Source organism: Octodon degus, unplaced genomic scaffold, assembly GCF_000260255.1.
Source record: "Octodon degus isolate 3935 unplaced genomic scaffold, OctDeg1.0 scaffold00038, whole genome shotgun sequence".
NCBI classification, from domain to species: Eukaryota; Metazoa; Chordata; class Mammalia; order Rodentia; family Octodontidae; genus Octodon; species Octodon degus.
Window position 1 is genome coordinate 13538055 of NW_004524614.1, and position 14521 is coordinate 13552575.

Consider the following 14521-nt stretch of genomic DNA (forward strand, 5'->3'; position numbering starts at 1 on the left):
GCCATAATTCTGATAGGTTTTCCTTTGAATGTGATCTGCTTCTTTTCTCTAGCAGCTTTCAGTAGATTATTCTTGTGCTGAATTTCTGGGATCTTGACTATTATATGTCTCGGTGTGTTTTTCATGTGGTTGAGGTTACTTGGCATTCTGTATGCTTCTGTTACCTGAATGTCAGGTTGTTTCCTTATATTTGGGAAGTGTTCTGTTATTACTTGTGCCCATATTTTTTAATGTCATTTATATTGACTCCTTCTTTCTCATTGATGCCTATTATTCTCACATTGTTCATCTTTGCATCATCTTGCAGGTGATGGATAATTCTTTCCTCTATCCTCGTTTTTTTTTAAGAGATCCTTTCTTACCTTTTCATTAGCCACACCAGCATCTTCAATATCTGCAACTCTGTCTTCACTTGCATTTAAAGAGTTTTGCAAGCTTGTGATTGAGGTTTTAATTTCCTCTTTATCTCTTTGACTCTGCTTCATGCGATCCATCTTTCTTGTATTGCTCATTCAGGAATCCATCATTTTTCTAATCTCTATTTTTTTATCAGTGCCTTCTTTAGAAGCAGTTATAAAATGTTTTAGTGCAGTGTTTTTCTCAGATTGCGTTTTCTCCCTATGTTTTTGTAGTTGCTTCTTTCCTGCAGATGCTATGAGTTCTGAGAATTCTTTTTTTATTTCAGGAAAGAATTGCTTTCTGAGTTCATCTATAACTTTCTGCTGTTGCTTATTTACTATCGATGCTATTAATTCATACATTGGAGCCAAGCTAGCGTCCTCTGCACTTGTTCTGGGTGGGCATTGGGTTTCCTCCATATGTTTCTGCATTTGATTCTTTACTGCAGATGTTATTAATTCCCGGATTTTTTTAATTTCCAATCTGAATTCCTCTATATCTTTCTGCAGCCGTTTCTTTATTTCAGAAACCATTGATTCCTTGCTTTCAGCTGTGTGATTCCCAATTTGTTCTGTGTTGGTGTCCCCTGCACTTGTTATGGGTGGGCTTGAGTTCTGAGGTTGCATTTTGTTCCTTCTCGTCATTTTGTGTAGCACTGTCTTCTGACCTTTATGATAGATCTTTGTTGCAGTTAAAACCTTTGCGGGTACTGGAGTTCTGATGCAGATCTACAAAGTTTGGGTTTATCCAGCTGTCCCTGGCTTTGGTCTGGCTGCTGTGCTCAGCTGCTCCCTGCTACTGTCCTTTGGGGTTTACCTGTTGTGCCCCTGTGGCAAGATTTTCTGCTCCTGGAGTAGCTGGGTGGTTCTATCCTCTACACTCTCTGCAGGGATTGCAGCTGCATGGTTACACCCCAGGCCTGTATGCCAGGCCTGAGCTGAGCCTGGAGGGGACAAGGTAGAGTAGGGGGGAGAGGCAGCTCTCCTACACACTCACCTTGCCTGAGCTAGGACTGGATCTGGGGTTTCCCGGAACATTGCAGAAATTCCTACCCTGTGTGTGGGGTTTGTGGTGTACTAAGGATTGATGAGGGGCGTCCCAAGGAGGTGGAAGAGGGTTTCACCCACGCTGCGGCTGCGCTGGAACCAGTAGTAGTTCCTGCCAGCGCAGGGTAGTGGGAAGCTCTCCCACACACTCACCTGGCCTGGGCTAAGACTGGGTCTGGGGGTTCCAGGAACGTGGCAGAAGTTCCTCCTGGGTGGGTGGGGTTGGGGAGGTGCTGCAGAGTGGTGGGGGGGCCTCCCAAGGTGGTGGAAGAGGGTCTCACCCATGCTGCGCCTGGGTTGGGACCAGTAGTAGTTCCTGCAGGCTCAGGGTAGGTGGAAGCTCTCCCATACACTCACCGGGTCTGGGCTATGACTGGGTCCTTGTTCTTGTTTTTAATAAGTGTGAATATTGTTTCTAGTTTTTTTTTTTTTTTTCTTGTTGCTGTCCTGTTCTGTTCTTTATTCTCTTTATTCCTTCTCTCTTTTTCTCCTGTCTTCTTCCCTGGTTTACCAAATTGTGCATGATCTTCCTTTGGCCACAAGCCTTGCTTCTAATAATTTCCTCTTCTTTTGTTTCTCTATATTTTACTCCAACTCCTTTTAAATTTTCTTCCTTGAGGGTAAACTTGCCAAACTGGGCATGCATTTACTGCATATAATCTTCTATCTCATTTTACATTTTGTTATATAATGACAAATCAAGTTCATATGGTTAATGATGGCGAATAATGGTTAAAGGGGCGTATTAATGGTTACCTTGATACGATTTTTTTCTTCTAAAGAACTATGCAAGAGGAAGATATAACAATCAGAAATATATATCCCACAAATACTAGCACATCCAATTATATATAAAACAAATATAGATGGGCATGAAATGTCCAATAAGTGATAATACAATTATGAGGGAACTCAATACTGTACTGTCAGAAATAGAAGATCAAATAGACAAAAAAAAATCTACAATGAAATATTAGAAATGGGCCTGGGGAGATAGTTTGGTGGTCTGAGCATCTGCCTGTCAAGTGTAAGGACCCATGTTCAATCCTCAGTGCCACATGCCGTGCTGGCCCCAGAACCCTAGGGGTGCTGTGCCAGCCACTGAAGCCAGGTGTGGTGCTACAGGCCTATAATCCCCGCTCTTGGAAGACTGAGACAGGAGAATCACTACCAGTGTGAGCTGCATACCGAGACCCTGTACCAAATGAATGAATGAATAAATAAATAAATAAATAAATAAATAAATAGCTTCCTTATGGGACACAATGAAAGCAGTCCTATGAAGGAAATTTGTAGCAATGAATACTAATAAGGAAAACAGTTCAAGTTCAAATAATCTAAGGTTGAACCTCAAACTTCTAGAACAGAGAAAGTCAATCTCAAAGTTTGTACAAGGGAGGAAATTATTAAGATCAGAGCGGAAATTAATGCAATGAAGACTAAGAAAGCAACACATAAAATAAGTGAATGAAATACTTAGTTCTTTGACAGATTAAATTAATGAACTCTTAAACAACTATCAAAAGGAGGAAAATATCAGATCCATACAATTAGCAATGAAAAGGATGAAATCAGAGAAGGTCCTTTAGAAATCCTATACCTACTTTGAGAAGCTATATTTTAATAAGATGGAAAATGCAGAAGAAATGAAACTGAGTTTTAGATACATATGAATTGCAGAAGCCAAATCAAGAAGATATAAGAATTCTAAATAAACCAGTATCATTCAGTGACTTTGAAGATGTAATTAAAAACCTACTGTCTTGGTTACTTTTTTCTCATTGCTGGGACAAAATACGTGACACCCAGAATGAAGAAAGGAAAGGTTTATTTAACTCTCAGTTAGTGTAGGTTTCAGTCTATACTCAGCTAGCTCCAAGGCAGAGTGTCACTTGGCAGAGGGTAACAGCTCATGGTGACAGAAAACAGCAAAACAGCAAGAGCAAAATGGCAGGAGCAGTGACAGTAATGGCCACAGAGAGTAAGTCTGACTCCTTTATGTTACATTTAGGCTGTCTGCTCCAGGCTGAGTGTAGCACTCAGACACATAATCCCAGCAGTGGATCTTGAATTAATCACAAAGTCTAGAAGTCTGCCCCATGACTGCATGAGGCTTTGTGGGGGACAACTAGGGTTAACAAAGAATTGAGCAATGCAGGTATGGCTCAATTTTTTGACAACAAAATCCCAGACCTTGATGAATTTACTGCTACAATCTAGAAGAAATGTAGAGAAGATCTAATACCACTACTTTTCAAACGCTTCAATGAAATTGAAAAGGAACCAGTACTCCCAGATTCATTCCTTAATACAAGCATTACCCTGATACCAAAACCGGAGAAGGGTCCAGCCAAAAGAGAGAAGTATAGGCGAATTTCTCTTATGAATATAGATGCAAAAAGTCCTCAATAAGATACTGCCCTACAGAATGCAGGAAATCATCAAGCAAATTATACAAAATGAACAAATGGGATTCATACCAGATATACAGGTATGGCTCAATATATGCAAATCAATAAATGTGATATACTGTATTAATAGAGTAAAAAACTAAAACCATATGATCATGTCAGTAGATGCAGAGAAAATGTTTGATAAAGTCCATCACACATTTATGATAAAAATGTTACAGAAAAAATAAATGGTCTTTATCTTACTCTGATAAAAGCCATCTAACTAATCAACAGCCAACATTATACTGAATGGACAAAACTGGAAGATTTCACTCTAAAATCAGGAATAAGCAAAGATGTGCATTGTCACCATTCTTACTAAATATTTCCTGGAAACATTAGCCAAAGGAATTAGACAAGACAAAGAAAAGGAATAAGGGCAAGTGCCTGAGTTCAATCCCCAGTTCTGAAAAAAAAAAAAAAAAAAAAAAAGAATAAGGATAGGAAAGGAAGAAGTTAAATTATCATGATTTGTGGATGACATGATACTGTACATAGAACACCCCTAAAACTTCACCAAAAGATTTCTCCATTTAAAAACAAAATTCATTAGCATAGCAGGATACAAAGTTAACACTTAAAAATCAGTAGACTTCCATACATAATGATAAAGCCATTGAAAGAAATTTTGGAAACAACACCCTTCATGATAACATCCACACCAAAAGAAAAAAAAAAAAGAAAAAAATAGGAATCGATATAATGAAGAAATTATAGATTGTAGAGGCTAACAGAAAATGGAAGGATAGCCTTTTTTTCATGGACAGGAAGAAAGAATACAGTGAAGATGGCTATACTTCAAAAATTGTTATACAGATTTAGTGCAATGCCAATCAAAATTAAAATGGGAAGTATATTATGACAAGATGTTTGAAAGATGTTATCGTATAGACACACCAGTTAAATGTGGTTGCATCTGACATAGGTCCTTGTACAAGCTGAGACTTTGATATATCTAAATGTTTGAAAAGAATTTCAATTTAAAATCAGAATTTTAGATGTAAAATTATGTAAGTGATCCTACCAACAATTTTGATATTATTCTTTGTACATATATTTTGCATTGTATGTTAATAATTTGTATTTTTCAGATGAATAGATGTTTATACCCGGTATATATTACAGATCACTACAGTTATGAATTCAATATATTAGTGTTCTGATTTTGACATGCTAATTTACAATTTTATGTTACATTTGAGTTATATGAAACAGAAATAACAATGAGGGGCCATATTATACAATTTTAAAAATTATTTTTTACTTTTAATTCTCTTATATTTTATTTTTGTAGGTATTTTCAGACAATTACTTTTATTTCATAAAACATATACAGTTTTATATAGAAAGACAAATTCCTAAAATACAGCTTGTTTTGAAAGGTGTTGGAAGTTAACTCTTTTTCTGTTTTGCTATCTTGTGCAAATTATGATCTTATTACGTTTTATGCATGTAAATACTCTAATTTATGTTTTTTTCCGGGAGTGACTTTTATTCATAAATATTTAGATTTGAAATGGTTGTTTATTAGTGAAAACTACTTGCTGTGATATTTAAGTTCATTGTGTTTCATGGATTTTACCATTTTAGTGCCTATATAGAATATAGAAATAAGTGATTTTTATGTGTGGCCTTATGGGAAGACAGAGTATCTCTTTCAGTTCCTAAAATACCATGCTGTAAAGATCCTTGTGAAATGGCTTAAACTCATGTTTTGGAGTTATTATTGTTTGACTTAATAATTTAAATGTATTAACAAGCTTTTATATGATGTGTTAGCAAATGCATTCATTGTATCAAAGAAATGATTAATAAGTCTTTAATTAGGAGGGAAATTTTTAATCTCCTACAGGGAAGAATGCTAAAAATATTGTTTTTTAAAGCTGTGGAGTATTCTGATTGTTAGATACATGAGTCATAGTTAGTGTTTAGGAATAATCTTACCATAGACTTACCACTTAAACATAACAATGGATAGAACTTACAGTGAAAGTTGTGCATATTTCCCACTGGTACTTGTTGCAACAATGGGAAAAGCTGGAGTTAAAAACATTACATAATTCTGTAGTATGCAGGCATTTGTTCAAACCCTTTTATGTGTAATGTTAATTCTTCTGCATCTTACTCCTCCATTATATAAAATTCTCTTCATATTTTACTTTACTTAAAATGTCTCTGCTAACTAGAAAATACGTTGCTCTGCCTCCTGTTAATATGTTCTAAGGTTACACATGGCTTTTCATAGTGGAATATAAGAGGGAAGCTCTATTGTACTTGCTTTAACTCCAATTTTGCTGTTAGCTTATTAAGTTCTTATAGTCTCTTGTCTTCGTTATGGCTTCTGCAGTTTCTCAATTTCCTGTATATCATTTTCCTATGTTAAAGAATTTCATTTTTACAAATTAATTTGCTTTACAATTTTTTTAACCAGTACTTTGCAATATAAACAAAAAATCTAACACACTTGTTGAATTTTAATTTAAAACAATTGGATGCAAAACACGAGTGTTGAACCTTGTGAACATTTATGATCTGATGGAAGGAGTTATTAAAATTTTATAATATCGCTACAACTAGTGATGTCTACTGTATTGACAGTATTACAGTATTAATTTATACTTTCACTCAGCTATAATTGTTAGAAATTCTTGGTGTCAATATTTTACTGTAATTCATAGTAAGCAAAAAAGAGTTTTTATCATAAGCCAGGGCATAATTTAAACTTAATTTAACTTGGGAATGTGAATTTTTGAGTTTTATAAAGCAAGCAATTAAGTTTTGAAACTTCAAGGCTAGAGGTAATGTTATATATTCCATTCAATTGCCTGAAGAACAAAAGACCTGATTCAAGTAATGTAATTTTATTTATTTATTATACTCAGGGCATGCGAAAGTATGCAGAAGGTCAAAATGAACTGATGTACATGTAAAAAAATAAGAATTATCCATAACTACATAACGGGAAATTTTCAGTTATTCACACTGCTCTAGTCTTGGCATATGGCTGTAGACACTGGTCCAGAAATTAAAAACTGCTTGACCTTGTCTAACATATTCAGTTCACTGTCCATTAAAGTTTCTAATGTCTTATATATTATTTTTATTCTCCTTAAAAAAAATAAATGTTTGGGTTCACTTTACAAGTTAAGTGATTTTATTTAGAAAGTCCTGTTTCCTTACTTTCTCTTTAAAATTATTGAGGTGTCTAGTTTGAGGATGTTCCAGCATGGTACTCTTTATTTGTGTATACATATCTGTATATGTATATTTATATATATAAATGTATATATATATTTATATGTATATGAATATTTGTCTATATATATATATTTCTAAGCAAAAAGAGTATCATCAGTTTTAGTCAAAATTATCATTCAGGTGATATACTTCCAATTTAATATTGACTCTATGGCAGGAGATTTGAAATTATGTCTTTTCCTCCTCCTTTCTAGATCTTAACTTTCACAGCATTTGTTTTCATAGTTGTGTACTTGAAAATAGTATCAATGCTGCTTTCATGTGGCTATGAGAAAGTTTAAATAATGGTTGTCAGATTCATGTCTGCAGTTTTAACCACTTCTAACAGTGCTTTTTTAAAAAAGTAGTTAACACATCTTTAATTCCTTTCCTTCATAAAGAGTAGTAGTGTATTTTAATGAACTTCTTTTTTGTGATTTACATAGGTGTTGTGATATTTTTGAGTAGTGCTGATATACAGTATATTCATACACTTTAGAAAAGATACAAATATTTTTTAAATGGCTATGTCTTAGTCTCAAATGATACTCATTTTCTGCATAAGTTATTCATTTCTTAAGAATATTTAACTTTATAAATAGTTAAAAATATTAACAATTAAGTTTGTTATGAAATAGTAAAGTAAAAGCCTATGACAATTAAGATTATATGGCTTTGTATTTTTACAACAAAATTATTTTATAGATATTCCAAATTGTTAGTGACAATATGATTATCTGAATATCATTATTAATGTAATAAAATAATTTGTTCTCCTAGAACTGAAATGACAGTGACAAAATAAGTACTCTCACTGTCCAGTGCCGTACATAAAAAAGGATAGAATAAATTTTGATTGGAATTGTTTCTTTATGGTAAAATTTCAGAGTTTATTGTGTTTTTAAAGAGAGCACTTACATTAGTTTTACTTTTGCAGAGTACTTTCAAGTTTAAATCTGAGAGTGATATTCATTTGGCAGAACATCATAAACAGGTTTTGTATGACGGGAAACTTGCAAGTAGTATTGCCTTTACGTACAATGCAAAGGCCACTGATGCCCAACTCTGCCTGGAATCATCACCAAAGGAAAATGCATCCATTTTTGTGCATTCCCCACATGCGCTCATGCTTCAGGTAGGTGAATAGTAGCTTAATTTTATGTTATTATCAGTATTGACAGTGTTTATTCATTAAACTTTGCTCATTTTAAATCTACCATTGCTGTTTCAAATTGTTTAAACCTAGCTTTTGACTCGTATGTTTTAGGGGAGGGTACAAAGTACATTAATATATTAATGTGTCCTTTAAACTAAAATTATTGATATTTGAAGATATAATTGGTAAATTTAAAGATATAATTTGCTTTTTGAATATATTATTTAACCATAAGAATTAGCTGAATTTTGCCCAGTTCTGTTACCCAGAATTGCTTCTACTATTCTAGGTCTCTTGTTGCCAAAATAATTTTAGTATTATTTTCTCTACTTCTGTGATTTTTGACTGAGATATCAGTAAATCTGTGTAACAGACTTGGAAGTGTGCTCATTTTAACTATATTGTATCTGCCTATCCAAGAGCAAAGGCTATCCTTCCATTTTCTTTTCTTTTTTTTTTTTGGCAGAACCAGGGATTGAACTCAGACCCTTGCATTTGCCAGGCAAGCACTTCTGCTGAGCCATCTCCTGAGCCCCTCCATTTTCTGATAAGCTCTTCAGTCCCCTTTTACAGAGTAGTGTAGTTTTCAGGGTAAAGGTCTCTTACTTCCCACAGTAAATTTATTCCTAAGTATTTTTGATGCTATTGTGAAAGATCTTGTCTTTAAATTTATGAATAATATCTTATTCTACACTAAAATTTGACTTCTAGCTTTATATTTTCAGTGTAAAGCGTCTCAAGATCGCAAATTTGAAAGAAATTAACAAAGGCAATCTTGATTTTTAAATTTTGTAGGTATATGTATATCAAAAAATAGGGGCTGGCCAGGTAGCTTGTGGGGTGCACTGAGATGGCAATTGAGACTGGGCGTGGTGGTGTGAGCTTGAACTCCCAGCACATGGGAGGCTGAAAATCAGAGAATCACTATGAGTCTGATTTGTGTAATGAGACCCTGTAGATGCTCTAGACCGTGACCAAAATACATTAAAAAAATTACACAATTTACATCTCCTAAAATGTGAAACTGTGTTTCTTAGTTTTTAAAGATGTTTGAAACAAGGAAATGTTGATGAAAATTATACCATAGAAGTTTAATCAACATTTGTATTTTTGAATATAGGATGTGAAAGCTATAGTAACACATTCAATTCATAGTGCGATTCACTCAATTGGAGGAATTCAAGTGCTTTTTCCACTTTTTGCCCAACTGGACAATCGACAACTCAATGACAGTCAAGTGGAAACAACTGTCTGGTAAGTTTTCTTTGAATGTAAATTAGTTGATGTCTTTTACACACTTAGATTATGTATGGTTTATTCAATGCTGTATACTATATTGCAGCATTTGTATTTTCACTTTGAACTGTTAATACACACTTCTTTGGAAACTAAGGCAAATATATATTTACACAGTATAAAATCACGCATAACACTTAGATTTTTATTACTATAAAATAATTCCTTTAATCAAATAAAAATTCTTATTAGGTGTAACATAGAATATGGTTGTGGAAATTCTTAGCTCTGATTTTGTCCTTTGCTACTACTTATGGTTTGCCCTAATTATAGGAAATTATTAGGGTAAAGTTTATTCAAAAGCACAGTATTTAACATAACTTAATTTATATCTTGAAAGGTATTATTTTATAATTCTGTTAAAAATGACTTAAGATTATCATAGCATGACTTAACATAAGCTTTTCTTTAAATACTATTATTTTGAGGGCCTAAATATATGCATGTTTATGTAAAAATTGAGTACCTTTAATCATGTTGAATATCATGTATGCTTTTTATAGCTTCCATTAATTTCACAGAGAAGTACCTATATATTAAATTCTGTTATAATGTCATATCTTAGAATTATAAATGAAGTTAAATATGAACTTTTAACAACAACTGCAACTATGTGCACTGTGTGGTTTTGGATTTTGTAGGAGAAATTTTATAGACATTAAATTTTAGTCAAAAAGTAGTATAGGAATATTTCATTAGTATGTACAGATACACAAAAGATTCTTTACAATTCATCTAATTTTAAATTGATGTAAAAATTAGGGAAATGAAAGCTAAGGGAAAAATTTAAGGTCCAGTAAAATGTAATACACAGTTTTCTCATATGAACTGAATTGTTGTCATTCTATTTTAGTGTAGCTGATAATTAGTTCCTTTATTGAGACCATTGTTAAGTATAAATCTAAATATAGATGTGATCTGTATATTTACAGCATTCAGATCTCATCAATATATAGATCTACTTTTTTTTATATATCAATGTAGTATGAAGTTTGGAGTTTTAAAAGCTAAAAGCTTTGAAGTGAAATGATAGCCTGAGAATTATGGCCTGCCATAAAATCACTTTGTTATGAAATAATAAGTAGTTGTATTGGGAGCAGATCAGCTGATTTAAAGAAACCAGCATTAAGTTCTGTTCCTGGTTTTAAATTAAAAAATGCTTGGCTTTTTTTTTTTTTAATCTCAGTTAACCAGTATACATTTGTTAGTAATTTAAAGTGTAGTAAATGCAGTGAAATGAACTCTGTGTAATTTAAGTGTTCCTTATGAGTTGATATAAAATATATATTATTTAAAATCTGAAATGAATTTTGTTGCTTAGAATAAATTAAGGAATCTTTTTATTTAAAATGCTATTATATTATCCCCCAAATTTATTTCTTCATAAATAGTTAGTATAAAATTAAACATACTGAACAGATTATTGTGTCCATTCATTCAGGATACATGGATTTTTTAAAATTATTTATTTTCAAAGTTCATTTTAGTATTTACATTAGACTGTACTTTGGTTTTTAAATTTTTTTTTTTAATCTAGGAGATAAAGTATGAGGAGTCATACTTTATATTACATATGGTTAGTTTTGATTTCTTTTTACTTGTTTTACATGACTCATCTTAATTTTCCTTATAATTACTAATTTCTACTTTTTAGAGGTATATGTTATAATCTTAATTTACAGCTGATAAGCAGCGCATAACTCTATGGTGGTATTTCATTCAGTGATGTGATATTTTGGCATTCTTATCTATTACTTCTTCATCATTAGTTTCAAAGCCCTCATATCTAAGGTGTTTTCTTTTGTAGGTGGTATTATATGATAGCATTTTAATTTGTGAAGGGGACGAGTACAGAAAAGTATGTGAATCAGTAATAGAGTTATTCTTTTTTTAAATGTTAAAGCTATTTGGAATTTCCCTTCTATTTGAAGAGTATAGAGTATTAGCTAAGCAAAGATTTATAGAATTTGTTGGATTATGCTTGTGTCATCAATTCATAAAGACAAATGAGAACTTGAAGTAGGATATATCATCTTATTTTTAGTCAGCATTAAATTGTTCCAGATGAATGACAAGCACATTAAAGTTTTTAATATTTCAGAGAAAATCTATTACACATTAAAAAAAAATCTATGTACGGAATACTTCAAAAATGTTGCAGTACTGTTTAGTTTTTAATTACCTTTTGCAGAAATTGGACTAGGCTCTAAAATGAGTGTTTGATCTGCATTTTGTATTTAAAACTGAAGTATTTTATTTTGTGTTCATTTTCTTTAATGAGTAGTGCCTTTTTTCATGTTAACTTTTTACTGTTTCCAATCACCCCTCTTGCCATTATTGTAACATTTACATTAACTTTGATGAGTTTTTATTCATTATACAGGATTTTTAATAACAATTCCTTGAGGGAAAGTTCTTATTTTCTGAATCTTACAAAGATAGGTTTTATTGTGCAGGAGAAGTTTTGTACCTTTGTTCTATTTTAAATGCTGTACATTACAGTTGTTATTCTTTCTATAAGAGGTAGACTTTGAAGTCAGACAGACTTGGGTTCAAATCTGGTACTTAATGTTGGTTAATAGTACAACTTTGAGTATATATTAACTTTTTTAATACTTTAGATTTTATCATAATGAATTTAGAATAGTAATAATGCACAGAACTATTTATTTAGACTAAATTGAGAGTATAAAAATCACACATAAAAGCATTGAGTAGAAATTTTAGCAGTTTTAATGAAAATAAGCTGTTTCTGAAGATGCTCCTCAATACTAGAATTTTGTTTAAAATATATCATTAGTCCTTAGAAAAATAAATTATAATAAGGCTCATACTACCTTATATATGAGCTTTTTCTACTAATAATGCTATTTGCATTAGATAAATACGTAGGTGAAACTTGCATTTTGTATTTCAGTTACAGTAACGAAAACTGGTTTTGAATCATATATCTGCCATTTCTAAATAGAATGGCTTAGTACTGAACATCTTAATTCAAATGTAGACATCATCACCAAGTCATAGAAATTTGGAAGGGCTTAAGATGTTTTTTCCTTAGTTACTGGTCTTAGCTTTCCTTGTAGTATTGAAATGTCCAGGTATAATACAGATCATTTCATTTTTTTTATAAACAAGATACAAAAATGGTAATCAACATTAGTAGATCAATACTATTACATCAGGCCTATAGCTTGTTACAGTGCTTACTGTATTTTTGAAGTGATCTGTTTTTCAGTAAGTAAATTAGGCCAGCATATTTTGTTACTTCATCTTGGTTACCATTATTCACTATCATGTCAAGTAATCCTCCAAAATGATCAAGCCTATTTAAATGTTTTATTATTTTTTATATTTAGTTGATTGACTCAATCTAAAGAATATTAAGAACAATAACTCAACAAACTACCTTTCACTAGACATTTGATACTTAATTATTCAAATGAAATTAATAAATTAATTCAAGAAGCTTTACTCCAATTCTGAATTGACACATCTTTTGTATTTTGTCTAGAAATGATCAGTAAATTAAGTTCAGATTTTATTTTCCTTTAGATTGGATAATCCAATATATTGATTACAAATAAAATATTTTTCTTATATTACTCTCTTTTTAAAAAAATGAACCACTGCATTTAAGTTAGGGAGGCAATAAAAAAATGAATTGTTCTCATTGTGTGACATAAGATATTTTGTCTTTAAAACTTGTTTCCTGGAACAAGTTGATTATTTGTATATCACAGTTACATAAAAGTTCTCACCAGTCAGTGTGTTTTTGCTACAAACTTTGTTCTGTATGTATTATATCTGATCTTAGGTTATAGGGATGCCTGTGGGTATTTAGCAAGAATGCATGGTATTTGTTGAATATTTTTTAAAATCCTACTTGACTTCTGGCTTTCAAAATTACCAGTTTAGCAGATTTTTAAAAGACGTACAAGCAGAAATATTTTTACAAAATACTGGCAATAAATTGTTTCTGATAAATATAAAGAAAATAAAGGATATACTGTAGTATCTCAGTTCACAAACAGTTTGTTCCATGAGTTTGGAAAAGATGACCATATTTGTGTTGTATAGGAAACAGGGGCACTAGCATGTTTTATAGGGTTTATAAACTACAACAAAATTTTACCTAGCCAAATGTTTTGCAAACAAAAGTGATTGTGAACTGAGGTACCATTGTAAATTATAAGAAGGGTAAATTATAGGCTTGTAATAATATATCTTCCCAATGTTGGGGAAGAAAGAAATTGAGTAACTTTTTCAGAAAACAAAGACTTAAGTGACTAAACAGAATTCTAATTCTGAAAGCCTGATCCAGAGTTCTCACTCTAAATCAGTTGACAATGGCTTTAAGTACTATTTATCGGTATGGTCATTGTATAACTGAAATTAATTTTCTAGGAGAATTTTAATGAATTTTTGTATTTCTGTAATTTTTCTATGAAACTTTTATCTCTTCCTGGAACTAATAGCGAATTCAGTAGCATAACAAGATCCAAAGACACTTGAAAGTAGTGTATTTTTATACCTATCACAAACTCACCTAGAGGGAAATTAGAGAAATAGTATGTTTTACAATAGCATCAAGAATATAGAAATACTTAGCAGTTCATTAACCAAGGAAGTAAAAGACCTCAACAATGAAACCGCAGTGCTCTGAAAAAAGAGTTAAGAGTGTATCAGAAGACTGAAAGATAACTTCCTGTTCTTTGGTAGGCAGAAGCAATAGATATAAAATAACCATATTTCCACACCCTTTTTTGTAGATTTAATGGAATCTTCTTTTAGGTAGATTATTGCAATCTTTTTTGTTGTTGTTGTTTTTCGCTTTTTTTTTTTTTTTTTTTTTTTTTTTTTTTAAGACAAGTTCTCCCTATGCAGTTCAGGCTAGCCTTGTGCTTACTTTTTTAGCCCCCAGGCTGGTTTCAAAC

The 14521-nt window shown here is 32.0% G+C and overlaps 1 protein-coding gene across 8 annotated transcripts in view; it reads left to right on the forward strand.

Annotated features, from left to right (window-relative positions):
• Positions 1 to 14521, forward strand: part of Nbea (neurobeachin) — a 760086-nt gene that overhangs the window by 146422 nt on the left and 599143 nt on the right. For 7 of the 8 annotated variants that reach the window (XM_004631077.2, XM_023714988.1, XM_023714990.1 and 4 more), the window contains exons 9-10: positions 8073 to 8270; positions 9412 to 9545. In XM_004631077.2, the coding sequence (XP_004631134.1) occupies positions 8073 to 8270; positions 9412 to 9545 (332 nt within the window). Of the gene's footprint in view, positions 1 to 8072; positions 8271 to 9411; positions 9546 to 14521 lie in introns of those variants that run through there. The other variant, XM_023714993.1, reaches the window with a different exon arrangement.